The sequence below is a fragment of the Pinus tabuliformis genome, chromosome 6, assembly GCF_031772625.1.
Source record: "Pinus tabuliformis cultivar Carrire ecotype Pingquan chromosome 6, CPIR1, whole genome shotgun sequence".
NCBI classification, from domain to species: Eukaryota; Viridiplantae; Streptophyta; class Pinopsida; order Pinales; family Pinaceae; genus Pinus; species Pinus tabuliformis.
In genome coordinates, this window is record NC_142292.1 from 286,386,189 (window position 1) to 286,402,236 (window position 16,048).

At 40.7% G+C, this 16,048-nt stretch overlaps 1 protein-coding gene across 1 annotated transcript; it reads left to right on the forward strand.

Annotated features, from left to right (window-relative positions):
- The first annotated feature begins 983 nt into the window (after nt 1–983).
- LOC149258467 (uncharacterized) lies at nt 984–6,829 on the forward strand. Its single transcript, XM_089418394.1, has 4 exons — nt 984–1,594; nt 1,736–2,445; nt 2,625–2,770; nt 2,954–6,829. Exons 1-4 carry the CDS (start codon nt 984–986, stop codon nt 6,827–6,829), a joined length of 5,343 nt encoding a protein of 1,780 aa, XP_089274520.1.
- The last annotated feature ends 9,219 nt before the right edge of the window (nt 6,830–16,048 follow it).

Sequence of the window (16,048 nt, forward strand, 5' to 3'; positions counted from 1 at the left end):
GCATATTTAACTTCACTTCCAAGACTACTAGAACTTTCTTCTAAATGAGAAATCCTTATATCCTACCATAATGAGGCTGAAATACATCTACAAAATCATTTGTAGAAGATGTTCTTTAATGTACCAGTCAGCACCGTCAAATTTTCTATACAATTTAAAATTTCCTCCCTGTGGTGTCAATTGACATACACGCCTTTCTTCAATCACTCTTAAAAACAATTGTTGTGGGTATGAGGTCTTCAATGAAAATAATCCAATCCAAGAAATCTGTAACAATACAATACCTAACACTCTAACATCCTATGTCACTGCCTATGATTCTAGCAATTTTTTAAATATAATTGGGAGACAATAATGGACCAATTCCAGCGGTTGAGGCTTGAAATGCTACCTTGAACTAAAGTGTGTAGTAGTTTTTAGTGAAATATGTTGCAATGTTTATTGTAACTATAAATAGAAGCATAATAAAATGTACCATTTCAGTTAGGAATAAGGCTAGCGCAGAGCTCTCTCAATGTTTTCCCCTGTGTCCATGGTTGCACATCACATTCATTGTTCAGAACCTTTTCAATGCTGATGCAACATATAGCAGGATATTGTTATGAAACCAGCTCAAGAAAAGATAGGAAAGATAGATCAACACGTTAGAATTCAGCCTCTTCGATGGGGCAACCTCCTTTAAATTACATAAATGAACAATTCTTTGATGATACAAATGAAAAAACCTCCTTTCTATATATAGGAGTCTAAGGAGTCACAATATAATCCAATCGACCTAACAATAATAATATAAAGCCATGGGACTGGAAGAATTATATGCCAAATGATGAGAGAAGCGAACTAGGGTTTCTGCGCACAGTCAGTGGGTTTCTGCAACCCCTGCCACGGCAGGCTTGACTGGCTCACATCAGTACTGAAGGAATCAGAGCTGTCTGGAGGTCTTCGTAACCCAGACATAAGCGAGAAGGAAAATGCAGCCCCCTATGGGGGAGGGCGATGCGCCTCCCCCACAAAAAGACAGCCAATCGCAGCAGATCGCAGACATTGACAAAGAGAAACGACAAAATGACAACAATACGGACAGTAGTTTGCAACAGAACAATGACCCAGAGCAAAAAGAAGCGAATAAAGCAAGTTCTTCCACATGCAGGCCGGTGGCTACTCACAGGCCAAAAGTGGAATTTCCCAGTCACCGAATCAATGCCAGAATACAATTTATGAGAGATCATGCGCTGATTGGCAAATTTATTGGAATCTGGCCAACTGAGAAAGCATTAAGAAGCTGGATAGCTACCAAATGGAAGCCAAAGGGACACATCAACCTACATTTAGGCCCAAAGGGGTTTTTCACTGCCGTCTTTAACTGCCTGGAAGATCGCAACAGGATTCTGGAGGGGGGTCCTTATTTCTTCAATTCTGCAGGACTATATCTCAAAGGATGGGTTGAACGATTCAATCCAGACAAGGAAGACCTCAGTTATGCTCCCGTATGGATAAGGCTGTACTCGCTTCCTTGGGAATACTGGGAAGAAAACTCCCTACAGGAGATCGGAAATGCTCTGGGCGAATTCATCAAGGTAGCAGAGGAAACAAAGTTATGTAGATACACATCTTATGCCCGGATCTGCGTATATATGGATCTCAAACAAGCCCTGCCGGACACGGTAAGTCTCTTCCATGAAGATGTTGAATGGATTCAGTTAATAGACTATGAACATGTTCCATTTAGATGCAGGAAATGCCATAATCTCGGACACCTATTCAGAGATTGTCCTCTGAACAAGAAACCCCCTCCTCAAATGAGCTCAGATAACCAGGCGCCTGATGGTTTCACCAAAGTGGTAAATCGCAGAAGAGGGAACAAAAAAGCGACAGCCAATCCTAAGGCAGATCAGGTCAACACAGCAATACCCTCAACGAGTAACAGTTTTGAGGCTCTGGTCAGTAATGATACGCAAGATCCTGATAATGGGCCGCAAAAGGATAAGGAATCCAACAAAGTGCAGACGGAAGGAACTTCACAGCAACCAGGGGATATCTTACTCAACAAACCAACCCCTCACTCCCAAACCAAAACTCAGGCCTGGCATATTCAAGGAATGGAAGTGGATAATCCTGAACCAAGCGCCAAGACGCTGAAGGAAAGAGAGGAAGCATCGCAAGATCCCCAGATCATGGAGGAAGATCCTGAGAATATTGACATTGGCGAACTGGATATTCTAGGACTCGAGCTAGCCTGCAAGACTGGAAACTTTGACAAAATACCGGATCGGCAAGTGGATAAACTGGTAGAGGTCTTAAATCGTGCACACAAGAAACACTCTCTAGGTGTCCAGATTGGTAGTCAATGGGATGGTAAATTCATAACAAAAGACAGTAAAAAGCGAGGACGAAAAACAACCCTCGAAAGAACCATCAAGATCGGCGAAGTGCTAGTCGAGTCAGGTAGGTACGCCAAGCTGACCAAATATTTCAATATCAACCCCAATCCTTCTCAATGAAGCTGATATCGTGGAACATAAGGGGGCTCAACAGCCCTAGGAAAGGCAGACTATTAAAAAATATGCTTATGCAGGAAAAACCAAACATACTTTTTTTGCAAGAAACTAAATGTAACATGACAGTTTTGGAAAGAATAGCAGCGAAAGCCTGGCCAGGAGGGCTAGTAACAGCTGTTGATGCTCAAGGCGCATCGGGAGGATTAGCAATCCTTTGGGATGCTAGAGTAATTCAACTCGACAACATACATGCAAATAAGAACTTCATTCAGGCAATATTTCACTTAATTGGCACCAACATTCATGGGCATATAACCAATGTATATTTCCCTCAGGAAACCAATCACAAAGCTGAAATCATGGGCATCCTATCGGTTCTTAACTCAAACAGGCTATACCCGCTCTGGATATCTGGAGGAGATTTTAACATGATAGCAAGAATGGAGGAAAAGCAGGGAGGCAGAAGCAGCAGGAACAGAGATGGGAACCTGCTAAAAGACTTCATTCATAACAACTGGCTGGTAGATCTTCCTTCCAACAATGGCATGTTCACCTGGAACAACAAAAGAGAAGGATTGCAACAAATAGCTTCGCGTCTAGACAGATTTCTAATATCTGATAATGCAATTCACCTGGGAGGGGAATTCACTGCATCCATCCTGCCTGTTTCAGGTTCAGATCACTGGCCTATAGCTCTCCAATGGAACCGGCCAGGCAACAACATTAAGCGCCCTTTTCGGTTTGAGGCCTTTTGGTTAACTCATCCGGACTTCCAGGAATTTGTTCGATCAACTTGGCTCAAATTCAACCCCACTAGTGGTACAAAAATGTCTATATTCCAGCAGAAACTAAAACACCTCAAAGGCGAAATCAAACACTGGAACCACACCACTTTTGGCAACATCTTCAAAGCTCAAGCCGCTCTTAATCATGAAATAAAAACTGTTCAGCAAAGGATCATCATCGAAGGACGCTCCGAGGAACTTGCTAAGCAGGAACAAGCTATTGAAACCCAACTTCTAGATAGAGCACAACAGGAGGAAACCCTTTGGAGGCAGAAATCGCGGATCAGATGGCTCAAGGATGGAGAAAAGAATACAAAATTCTTTCATAAAACCACAGTGCAACGCAGAATGAATAATTTCATTTCCCACATAAAAAATGAGCAGGGAGATAGAATTGAGACGCATGAAGGCATTGAAGATGAGTTTCTTAGATATTTTAAGAAAGCTCACCAAGAACCCAGTATAGACAGAATGCCTGCTATAGATAAAATTCTGCGGAACATCCCCAAATTAATCACAGAGGAGCATAATCTTCTCCTTCTCAAGCCCACAAATTTGCAGGAAGTTGAAAACGTTGTTCATCAATTGAAAACAGGGAAAGCGCCGGGTCCGGATGGATTCACTTCCGATTTTTTTCATAACTTTTGGGATCTTATCAAAATGGAGGTTTGGCAAGTGGTTGAGGAATCACGCACTTTACGATGGATGTACCCAGGGCTGAATGCCACCTTCATCGCTTTAGTGCCCAAGGCAGAGGAATCCAGCACGCCAGACAAGTACAGACCGATCGCTCTCTGCAACATCATCTACAAAATCGTCTCAAAAGTGATTGCTACCAGACTTAAGCCGTTGCTCCCTCTCATTATATCGCCTGAGCAATCTGGTTATGTAGAAGGCCGGCAGATTACGGATGGTATTATTTTAACTCATGAAATAATCCATTCTTTGAAGCAAACCAAAAAACCAGGTATGCTGCTAAAAATTGATTTGTCCAAAGCTTTTGATAGTATAAGCTGGGTTTACATTCAGAAAATTCTTAATGCCTTTGGCTTTGCCCCGTCCTGGGTCAGATGGATTCTCAATCTTCTGTCTTCCTCATTCTTTTCTGTGCTTATCAATGGCATCCCTTTGGCTACGTTTCGCCCCTCTAGAGGTATCAGGCAGGGGGATCCCCTTTCACCCTTTCTCTTTGTCATCATGGCAGAAGGACTTGGTAGAAGTCTGAATTCCGCTCTGGTTTCCCACCGTCTCAAAGGCCTTTCTTTCAGCAATTCTCCTTCCTTTTCCCACCAGCAATTTGTGGACGATAACATGCTATTTGGTCATCCCTCGGTCCAAGAAGCTCGCCTTCTCAAAGCCATTCTCTCAAACTTCTCGGATGCTTCAGGTGCCCTTATTAATCGTGTCAAATCTCAAATCTTCTTCTTTAACACCCCTGCTCCTACTCAAAAAGCCATTGCCCGTATTCTTGGTTTTACCATTGCTTACCTTCCCTCCAAATACCTTGGAGCTCCTTTAATAGCCTCAGCCCTCAAACACTCCTCTTGGAGAGACCTGTTAGAAAAGCTCGAAGCTAGGCTCTTCCTCTGGACTCATAGAGCACTTAATATGGCCAGCAGACTGGTCCTCATAAAGGCGGTTCTCCATTCCATGCCCTTGTATCTTTTCTCTATTCTTGCTGCGCCTAAATGGGTTCTCAAGGAGATAAAGAATCTCCAGCGCAACTTCTTATGGGGCAGTTCAGGCCCTAACCAAAAATGGGCTCTGGTTAAGTGGGACAATGTTTGCCTTCCTAAGAAGGCAGGGGGTATTGGGCTAAGAGATCCAGAGCACAGTAATAAGGCAATGGGAGCTAAAATATGGTGGAGATGGCTTGCATATCCTAACACCCCATGGGCCTCCCTTTGGACAACAAAATATGCAAGTAATAGCCCTATTGAAGAAAGAATTCGAATGTCAGAAGTCAGCACTGGGTCGGTAGTTTGGAATTCGGCCATTCAACATAGAGATCTTATACAACAGCATAGTTTCTGGGAGGTTAAAAGCGGAAACAGGGCAAGATTCTGGGATGACTCCTGGCAGCAGCTCCCAAAGTTAAAGGACACCCTCCCTAACCTTCCTGTGCCAGTGCAAGGTATAAATCAGTCAGCAAAGGTCAATCAGTTCTGGATCCCCTCTTCCACACAGAGATATAGAAAATGGCAGGAGGCTAACCAAATCATAATGAATGGCTCTGAGCAAAATCAACTCTCTCTCTCCTTAGAATTACAAAAAAGGCAAATTCTCATCTCAGAAGGAGCGGATATACTAAGATGGGGATATGAAGAGAGAGGTACTTTCACTACAAGGGAAGCATATAAAATTATGATTAAAGATAGGATAATCAAGGACACATTATGGGAGAAACTCTGGCATTCCTCAAACTGGCCGAAGGTGTCTACTTTTTTATGGCTTCTATGTCACAATAAAATTCTTACCTGGGATAACCTTAGAAAAAGGAGCTTCTCTGGCCCATCTATTTGTCTCAATTGCAAGCAAGAAGAAGAATCAGCCATACATCTAATGCAAACCTGTCATTTAGGACGGAAGCTGTGGGAAAAGGTTACCTTCCGCTGCCAAAAAGAAGGTAGAGTGCAAGGGGATATCAGAGCAACTATTCGCAATTGGAGTCACAAGCCCTATCAAAGCAAGCTCCTCAACACTCTTTGGCAGCTGATTCCTGGTCTACTGATGTGGAATATCTGGAAGGAGCGCAACAGAAGAATTTTTAAGGATCAATCCATGTCAATCGAGCAGATATGGACCAAAGTTCATCAGAACATCAAGGAGTCTTTATCTATTAAAGTCTGGTCCCCAGAAGATTTTCCTTCAGCTCAGCAGGAACAATCAGTCTGGGACAATTGGCAAATACATCTAAATCAACAGCCTACCCCTAAAAACAATCCTACCAAGAAGCAACAAAAGACTGCACAATGGACTCCGCCGCCCAGCAACATGTATCAGCTCAACTTCGATGGAGCTTCAAAAGGCAATCCTGGAAAAGCAGGTTATGGGGGAGTCTTCAGGGATCATCTTGGCACTCCTCAACTCATCTTTCTCGGCTCAATAGGCTGGGATACTAACAACTCAGCAGAATTGGAAGGACTATGGCAAGGTTTAACCCTGGCTCAGGACAATAGTTTCTTTCCACTCATCATAGAAGGGGACTCGCAAATTATCATAAATATGGTCACAAAACTAATGCAGGGATCCCCTATACATAAGGTCAGCAACAGCTGGAGGATGGCTCACAGACTTGAGCTAATAGACAGATGGCTATCACAACATCAAGCAATCTCTTTCAAGCATACCAAGCGGGAGGGAAATAAGCTTGCAGATTTTCTTGCTAATATCGGAGTGGAAATGGGGGTAGATCTCTATGCAGGCTCATTATCCAGCATAGCCACCGAAGCCCAACTCTCTGAATTCCAAAATATAGTCAAGGATGATATGCTTCAGGAGCATGAAACTCACCCGGATGCGGGTGACAACACGACACATTTATGAGGTCTTGGATAATTAAGGCACCTGGCCTCGCACCTGACTGGAGGACTCAGAAAGTAGATCTCATGGTATGCAAATTTATTTGGAGGATAAGTGGAATGATGGTCGCTCAGTTATCCATTAATGAGTGCATGGAACGAGAGCTCAAGCTCAATGCTTTATACATGGAACAATTTATGGTTCATCCCATTGCTTCAGGTTCTTTTTCCTCCACCAGCTTGTATTTCCGCATCCCTGCCTTGCTCAGATAGCTTGGAAGCACGCCTGGGTTGTAGGCTCGGTCGGGTTCCTCTGTTCCCACTCTCTCTTCCATCAGTTCTGCCATTCCCCTTTTCTCAGCCACTGTGTCAATCTGAAGATGCCTCGTCGCAGAGGGGTCTCCCGCTGAGGAGGTTCCAGTGCTAATAGAGGCAGAGCCTCTAGTTCCTTGCCCCAGAATGTCACTCCCATTGCTTCGGCCTCTCCTTCCTCACCACCCTCTGGATATGCTCATCCTCTTCCGCATAATTCATTCCAAACGTCCCGGTTCACCTTTCAGAGCCGACTCAACAGACCAGTTTTGACTGTCAGTATCACGGTTATTCTTGCTAAGGAAGAGGATAATCCTAAAAGCTCTGCCCATACCTCCTCCTCTCATTCCCAGGAAGAAAGCATCCTTCAGGGGGAAATGGCGGGAGTGATGTCAAATGCAGACAATATGCAGGAAGATTGCCTGGTGCCTGAAGTTTCTATGCATCAAGCTAACTCTGATCAGCATGAAATCCTTGGCTGCGAACCAGTTCATCATGAAAGCGGCATCCTCAACTTGTTCACTCCTCTAGAAGGGATTGAAGACAGTGGTTTTGTTACCTAGGTGGCTTCGTCTAGCCGGGTGGACAAGGATGTGACCGATTTTCCACATCGGGACGATTAAGGCTGATTTCTCATCGACGGATGGTACCTCTGTCTTCGCTCTGCTCGCCTTTCTGAAATCTGTCTATGTTTCCTGGGTCTATGTTCATGGGTCTTAGTTTTTTTGGGTCTCTGCATACGAATATGGTTTCAAATCTTGTTTTCTTTTGGTGCGAGCCAACATGCTCTCAATATACAGCAATAGGGTTGAGTCTGGCTAGTTATGTTTTGTCTCTTTTGTCCAAGACGAGAATGTCAGTTTGTTTACCAAAAACGTCTTTGTATGCTTTTGTCAGAAGGTGTTAGACTCAGAACAAAATGGATTTTTAGAGGGTTATTGTCTAACATTTCAAGCTTTTGAAGTCTGTATCCTGAAAAGGCAATCAGCAGTATATGTATGATTCAAAATATATGGCTGAGGGATGGCCTCTGCCCCCTCTGAGGTTTCGACCTCATTGTACATAATTTTCTCTTCTTTAATAGAATTAGTCTTTACGCAGAAAAAAAAATAATATAAAGCCACAAAAATAACAATAGAGGGATTCTATGGGGCACAGAAATAACAACATGGGGGTAATAGGGGCACAACAATATAAATAAGGGGTATAACTACAATAGTAATGGGGTAATCACTAGTATTATAGGACCCAACATGCCCCTCTCCTTCAAAAAAGTGTTGTCCTCAACGCTTGAGTAGTTCTGGATACTTCTGCATAAAATTCTCATCCTCCCATGTGGAATCTTCAGCGGATAAGTTCTTCCACTTGATAAGATACTCTGAAATTGATCGATTTCGTAGCTGTCGAGTTCTTGTTTCTGTGACTGCTTCCGGTTCCAATATAATTTTTCCTTCCTCATCAAGTTCTGGCAATATTGTTTGAACTGGGAGCTTGTCGCCTATAACCTTCTTTAAACATGAAACATGGAAAACTGGGTGCAATCGAGAAGCTGCAGGAAGCTCCAATTTGTATGCCATAGTACCAATCTTTTGCAACACCTTGTACGGACCATAATACTTTGGTGATAATTTATTATCCTTCTTAGCTTGCTTTAGGGACATTTGCTTATATGGTTGTAGCCGTAGGAATACCCAATCACCTACATCAAAACTTCTTTCACTGCGATGTTGATCTGCCTGTTGTTTCATTCTATTTTGTGCCAACACGAGGTTATCCTTTAAGAGTTGGAGGACTTGTTGTTGATGTTCGATGTGATGTTCCACTGCTGAACCTTAGAATTTTCTCTTAAATATGATGTGATGGATGGTGGTTGATACCCATAAAGTGCCATAAATGGGGTCATTTTTGTTGCTGTATGGAAGGAAGTGTTATACCACCATTCAGCCAGAGGCAACCATTTGACCCATTGTGTCTGTTTATCAGATACAAAGCAACGAAGATATCCTTCCAAACATTTGTTTACTATCTCAGTTTGCCCATCAGATTGAGGATGATAAGATGAGCTATGAGCTAACTGAGTACCAAGACAAGAAAATAATTCTGTCCAAAAATTTCCAGTGAAAATGGGATCTCTGTCACTTACAATAATCTTTGGGTTTCCATGTAGCTTTTGAATTGTTTCCATAAATGCAGTAGAAACTGTACTGGCTTTAAATGGATGTGATAATGCACAAAAGTGTGCATACTTGGTAAGTCTGTCAACTACCATGATGACACTCTTTCCCTCAGACTTGGGTAAACCTGTGATAAAATCCATTGAAACCTCCTCCCAACGTTGGCTTGGAATGGATAAAGGTTGTAATAGACCTGGTGTCTTAATTGTTTCAACTTTATTTTGTTGGCAAACCAAACATTCCGCCACAAACTTTTGAATATCTGATTTAAGGCCATCCCAAAAAAATTCCTTCTTAACCCTGTGGTAAGTTTTTAAAAATCCTGAGTGCCCTCCTAAGGGAGAAGTGTGCAATTCCATAAGAATCTTTTGTTTTAGCTGGGAATTCTTACAGAGGTATAAGCGATCTTTGTACCATAACGAATCATTTTGCCAGCTAAATGTATCAGAAGTACTGGAATCTTGTTGTAGCTTTCGAATAAGTGCCCACACTTCTTCATCATTCTTCCATTCCTCCCTTGCTTCGTTTATCCAATCTGGTTGGATAATAGAAATGGCACACAACAATGCTTCCACATCCTCATCCTTTCTTGAGAGTGCATCTGCCACCACATTTTGCTTCCCTTTTTTGTAGATGATTTCAAAGTCATAACCCAACATCTTTGTGACCCACTTTTGTTGCTCTTCAGAGGATAATCTTTGTTCTAAAAAGTATTTAAGGCTATCATGATCCGTTTTTACCTTGAAGTGTCTTCCCATTAGGTAGGGTCGCCATTTCTTAAGTGCATGGAGTATTGCCAACATTTCCTTCTCATAAATAGCTTTGCTTAAAAACTTTCCCTTGATTGGACGACTTTCAAAAGCAATGGGTCTTTCATCTTGCATTAGAACAGCACCAATTCCATTTCCTGAAGCATCACATTCCACAATAAAGGTTTTTGTGAAGTCCGGTGTAGCTAAGACCGGTGCTTGGCACATTGCCTCTTTAAGATGTTCAAAGGCCTTTGTTGCTTCCGGAGTCCATGAAAATGCATCTTTCTTCAATAATGTTGTTAGAGGTGCTGCTATTCTCCCATAATTCTTAACAAACTTGCGATAATACCCTGTCAACCCAAGAAATCCTCGCAGATGCTTTATGGATGTGGGGATTTTCCATTCCTTAATGGCTTTAATTTTGCTAGGGTCTACCTTAACTCCATGAGATACAATATGACCCAAATATTCCACCTCCTGGACTCCAAAGAAACATTTGGATCTTTTTGCATATAATTGTTTCTCCTCCAATAGTTGTAGCACCCTGTCAACATGTTCAACATGATCCTTCCAAGACTTGCTGTAGATTAGTATATCATCAAAAAATACTAACACAAATTTTCTAAGGAATGGTTTGAAAATTGAATTCATCAAACCTTGAAATGTTGAAGGTGCATTGGTAAGGCCAAAAGGCATGACCAAAAATTCATAATGACCCTCATGAGTTCTAAATGCCATTTTTAGAATGTCTTCAATCTTCATTCTGATTTGATGATATCCCGAACGAAGATCCAACTTGGTGAAGTAAATTGATCCATGCAATTCATCCAGTAATTCATCAATGACAGGAATGGGGAACTTATCTTTAATAGTGAGCTTGTTGAGCTCCCTATAATCCGGACACATGCGCCATGATCCATCCTTCTTGTGCACCAATACTACTGGAGCAGAGAAAGAACTTTGACTTGGTTGAATTATACCAGCCTCTAGCATTTCTGCAACCATACGTTCAATTTCACTTTTTTGGACATAGGGATATCTGTACGGCCTGATGTTTGGAGGAACACTTCCTGGAATCAGATGAATAGCATGATCATGATCACGCATAGGTGGGAGACCTTTGGGAGTCTCAAATACCTTGGAATGATTGTCCAGGACTTTTTGGAGATCTGGAGAAATAGATGATTCCAATGTGGAAACATCTAGCGAACATAATTGTGCAATTACACCTCTTTGCTCCTTTTTTAGAAGCTTTGTCATACCATTAGAGCTGATTATCTTTCCTGGTTTCCCTGCAATACCCCTTAATTCAACTTCCTTTCCTTCCGTAGAAAATTTGATGAAAAGTTCTTGAAAATTAAAAGCTATTGTACCCAAGGATTGTAGCCATTGGACTCCTAGTACAACATCAGCACCTCCCATTGGAATGGAAAGCATTGGGCTAGTCAATACATATTCTCCCATGGATAGCTTGATATTATGGCACTTTCCAGAGCAATTTATTGTTCCTCCATTTGCAATCATCACTTGACACTCTGGTGCTGGATATAGGAAGCAATTCAATTCTTTTGCTACCCTACAATGAATAAAATTGTGGGTGCTTCCTGAATCAATCAACACTATTACCTTTTTCTTCTTGATTTGTCCTTCTATCTTGATGGTTTGAGGAGTGGTAATTCCCGCCAATGCATTACAAGATATGGTCGGATTTATTTGTTCTTCATCTAGGCTTTGTTCCTGGAGTATATCTTCTTCTTTTGACCTTTCTTGCTCCTTTTCTTCTTCCTCTTCACAATCTATGTAGAATAATTTCTTCTCAGCACACTTATGACCTTTAGTGTATTTGCTATCACAACTGTAACAAAGCCCTTTTGCTCTTTTTTCTTCCAATTGTTGTGGTGTCAACCTTATAGGTTGTGGAAGACTAGGGGCAACAACACTTCCGTCTTTATAGTTGTGAGTGGTATGCTTCCTGGTTGCCATAATTTTGCTTTCCATTTTTCTTGCTAACCTGAATGCCTTCTCTAATGAATCAGGTTCCCAAAGGCGAACATCATGTTGGATATTATCCTTTAAAGACCCTATGAACACATCAATCCTATGCTCCTCTGGAATATCTTTTACCCTTATGTTCAATTTTTGGAACTCCTCAATGTGCTCCATTATTGAACCCTTTTGTTTGAGACTTATCAATTGGCTAAAAAAAGTGTTGCTTTTTGTATCCTCATAATGTGCTATCAATTCTTCCGTAAAAATTGCCCAAGTGATAAATTTTTTACGAGAGCAAAGCCATTGATACCATACAAACTGATTTGGTTCCAAATATACAGTTGCCATACGTACCTTTTGTGTGTTTTGCACATTATTGAGATCGAAGAACTGCTCCATCTGTAATATCCATGTGGCGGGATCCTTGCCATCAAACTTCCTCATATCGATTTTTGGAATATGGTGGGTCTTCGATCCAACATTAGCATCTATGGAATCATGATTAACATTTCTTTTTTTCTCATCATGAGTTTCCTTTACAACCTTTTCACCATTAGTAAGTATTTCTTGTAGAAAATTTGTCAAATCTGTCTTCAAATCTGCCATGTCTGTCTTCAAATCTGTCCTCAAATCTGTCTTCAAATCATCCATCTTAGCTTCCATGCCATTTATCTTAGATTCCACACCATTTATCTTAGATTCCACGCCACTTATCTTAGCTTCTGTTAGCTTTTGTGAGCGTGACATTTGTTGCACTTGTTCTTGTAATTTTGATATATCATGTAGCATTTCTTCCTCTTCTTCATGAGTCATGCTAGAGCTTTCAGGTTCCTTACTAGGTGTTTGCATTTTCTTTCCTCGGGGCATCAGTTACCGATAATAATGCTTTACTATGCCCTTTGAATTCCGTTAAACCAAGCTTACACAAAAATTTAAAAAAAAACTACACACCTTTTTTCACTTTATAGAAGCCTGATATTGAATCTGATGTATCTCTGTAATTTCAGATCATCTAGTTCTGAAATTGTGACCTGTAGTAGCCTTCTATGTCCTCTTTCCAATGCCACAAGTCTGAATCAAATTGGATTCTCCAAGGAAGAGTTATGTGAAATCTCCCACAGTGACTTGCTTTTAGACTAGTTCAGTAGAGCGAACTTGTACGACGTGCCACGAGTCACTGTTTCAACCTTTGAATCTAAATCACACATACAAGAAACTACAGTCCGTCCTCTTTCTGTACCTTCTTACGAAATTTCAATCCGATCCCCAGAGAGAAAGTTATGACGATTTTCCCCAGGTCACCTGTTTTGAATGTAATTCAGGAGTCTGCAAAAAGACCAACTTCCTCAGATCATATCTCCGCAAATATCACGCGAAAAGCTCTGAAATTCGGACCCAAGGTTCAATGTAATTTCTTCTCAAATGGGTTTTTTTGTGACTTCTGAAACATCACAGAAAAAAAGTTATAGCGAAAATGCCACGATGACCTGTTTGGAGCAGCGAAACCCTAGAATCCAAAGCTCTGATACCAAATGTTATGAAACCAGCTCAAGAAAAGATAGAAAAGATAGATCAACGCCTTAGAATTCAGCCTCTTCGAGGGGGAAACCTCCTTTACATTACATAAATGAACAATTCTTTGATGATACAAATGACAAAACCTCCTTTCTATATATAGGAGTCTAAGGAGTCACAATATAATCCAGCCGACCTAACAATAATAATATAAAGCCACAAAAATAACAATAGAGGGATTCTATGGGGCACAGAAATAACAACATGGGGGTAATAGGGGCACAACAATATAAATAAGGGGTATAACTACAATAGTAATGGGGTAATCACTAGTATTATAGGGACCCAATAGATATACATATAGGGCTCACAGGAGGATGTAGAAGACCTTGAGTCAAAGAGTGTAGCAATTGTGAAAAGCGTCAATTCAAAAGAGTGCACAACTATAGTGAGGTGGCTGAAACCTATGTTGCAGCAGGAAGACCTAGAGAGTTTGACAAAGAAGAAGTGGTAAGTGTCTATGAGCTAATTGAGCACCCAAATTACAATTATTGTATTGGGGGCATTGTTATTCGATTTCCATTTGTTGCAGAGCTACTAGAAGTGTATGGTGTTGTTGAATCATTAGTTGATGATAAGGTGTGTCAAAACATCCCATCACTTAAGAATTGTATGAAAACAGAAAATGATTCAAACATTGAGAAATACTGCGAAATGGAGCCAAAACCTGAGTATTGTATTAGAACAAAGATATTTGGAAAAAAGACAAAAAGCTAAGGCTGGTCTGGCCTTTGAGGATCAGTCTGGTGATGATAAATAAATTGAACTGAAGCCAAAATGTGTAAATGAGACCAAAATTATAGAACAAATTTTCTAGCAAGGGTCTTTAGGAAGGTGTAAGGCTAAAGTAGGTATGGATATCAAAGAATCATATTTATCCTCGATTGGGAATATTATAGGTCTCAAAAACGGGGATATTGAAGTGATGTGGGAAGATGGAATGGCTTCAAAAGTAAGTGATCTCTTGTTTTTTCTTGGATCTATTCTTTGTTACATTGATGTTTACTAACAATAGATGGCAAAGAATTTCAAATGATCAGTCATATTTGACAATCGTAAACAACTTAATTTCCAAATAAAGTTTTGCTCAATAGTCTTGAAGAACTAGAACCACCACAATCCAGCTACACCAATAGTGAAAATCCTTAGCAAAAGTGGAAAAATAATTTCTTTTAAAACATGGTATACTTGATCATGTTACTTATACAGGTTTCCATCTATTTTACCAGTCTCCAAGAGAAACTCACTAGTGAGATGATGCAGGCTACACTACAACAGGCCAATAATCTTTTTATCCCCACAACCACTATACGGGTTAGGGTACAAAACCTAGATCTTTGAAATACTCATGCTCCTGAGCACTACGAGTAGTGATGCGTGTATTGGCCTCCAGGCATAGCATTTTCTGCGAGGGAACTTGGTGGCATAAAAACAAAGAAACAAACAGCAAAGTTGTCAGCATTAAGAAAAATTGTTACCAGACATCCTTTGATCATATTCCAAGGAAAAAAGATAATGTTTGTCCCCACCGAGAGAAGATCAATTCCTATTGGCTCAAGACCTGGAACATGCACCTAACCACAAAGCAACTAAGAGGGTCAACGTTGTTAAAACTTCACAAAACTTGATCATAACCAAAACAACTTTAGCAAGAAGACATGTCAAGCACTAATGAAACAATGTAAGAACCTAAATTCAGGCATAATTTCTTACACAAACAAGAGAATGCTACATCTATGGTGGCAAAACAATGATCAACTACTTAGCCAACCACTTCTGAATAAGCACAGGATCACATGAGGCAATGAGCAAGGATCATCTCCATCATTAATCCAAAGAGCTCAAAAATGCAATGCTACCCATGAGCAAACAACACCAACAATGAGCTATCCATGTAGATCAGGATAATCATAGAGATACTTCATCATCAATGCAAATATATGGTGCATGAAATCCATTGAAGAGAAGACATCAATATCATAGAATATACCGTTATTCTCAACAAGGCACCCCTAGCAATAATTCAACAAGGATACAATGTCACTAAAAGCCTTTGTAGAGCCATCAAGAACAAGCAGGTTTAAATTTTGAAATATAACTGGAAAAAACAAAACCTAGATCTTTGAAATACTCATTCTCCTGAGAAATACAAGCAATGATGTGTCCAAAAACACCAAAAAACTCATTTCCAAAATTCCTACACCTTTGTATAACTACAAACACATCTGATGTCAATTTGGTCTAGCTCCACTGGTTAGGTGGAATGATTTTTATCCTCCCTACAATGGTTCTATTCCCACCAATGACATGTCGATATGGCCTTTGGCCCTAAGGAATTTTCTTAAGCCTGGGTTCCATCCTCAAAATGAGGCAAAGTTCCCTGGGTTTTCTCAAGATATATTTTTCAAAAACAATTTTAGTCAATTGGGTCTAGCCCAAGCA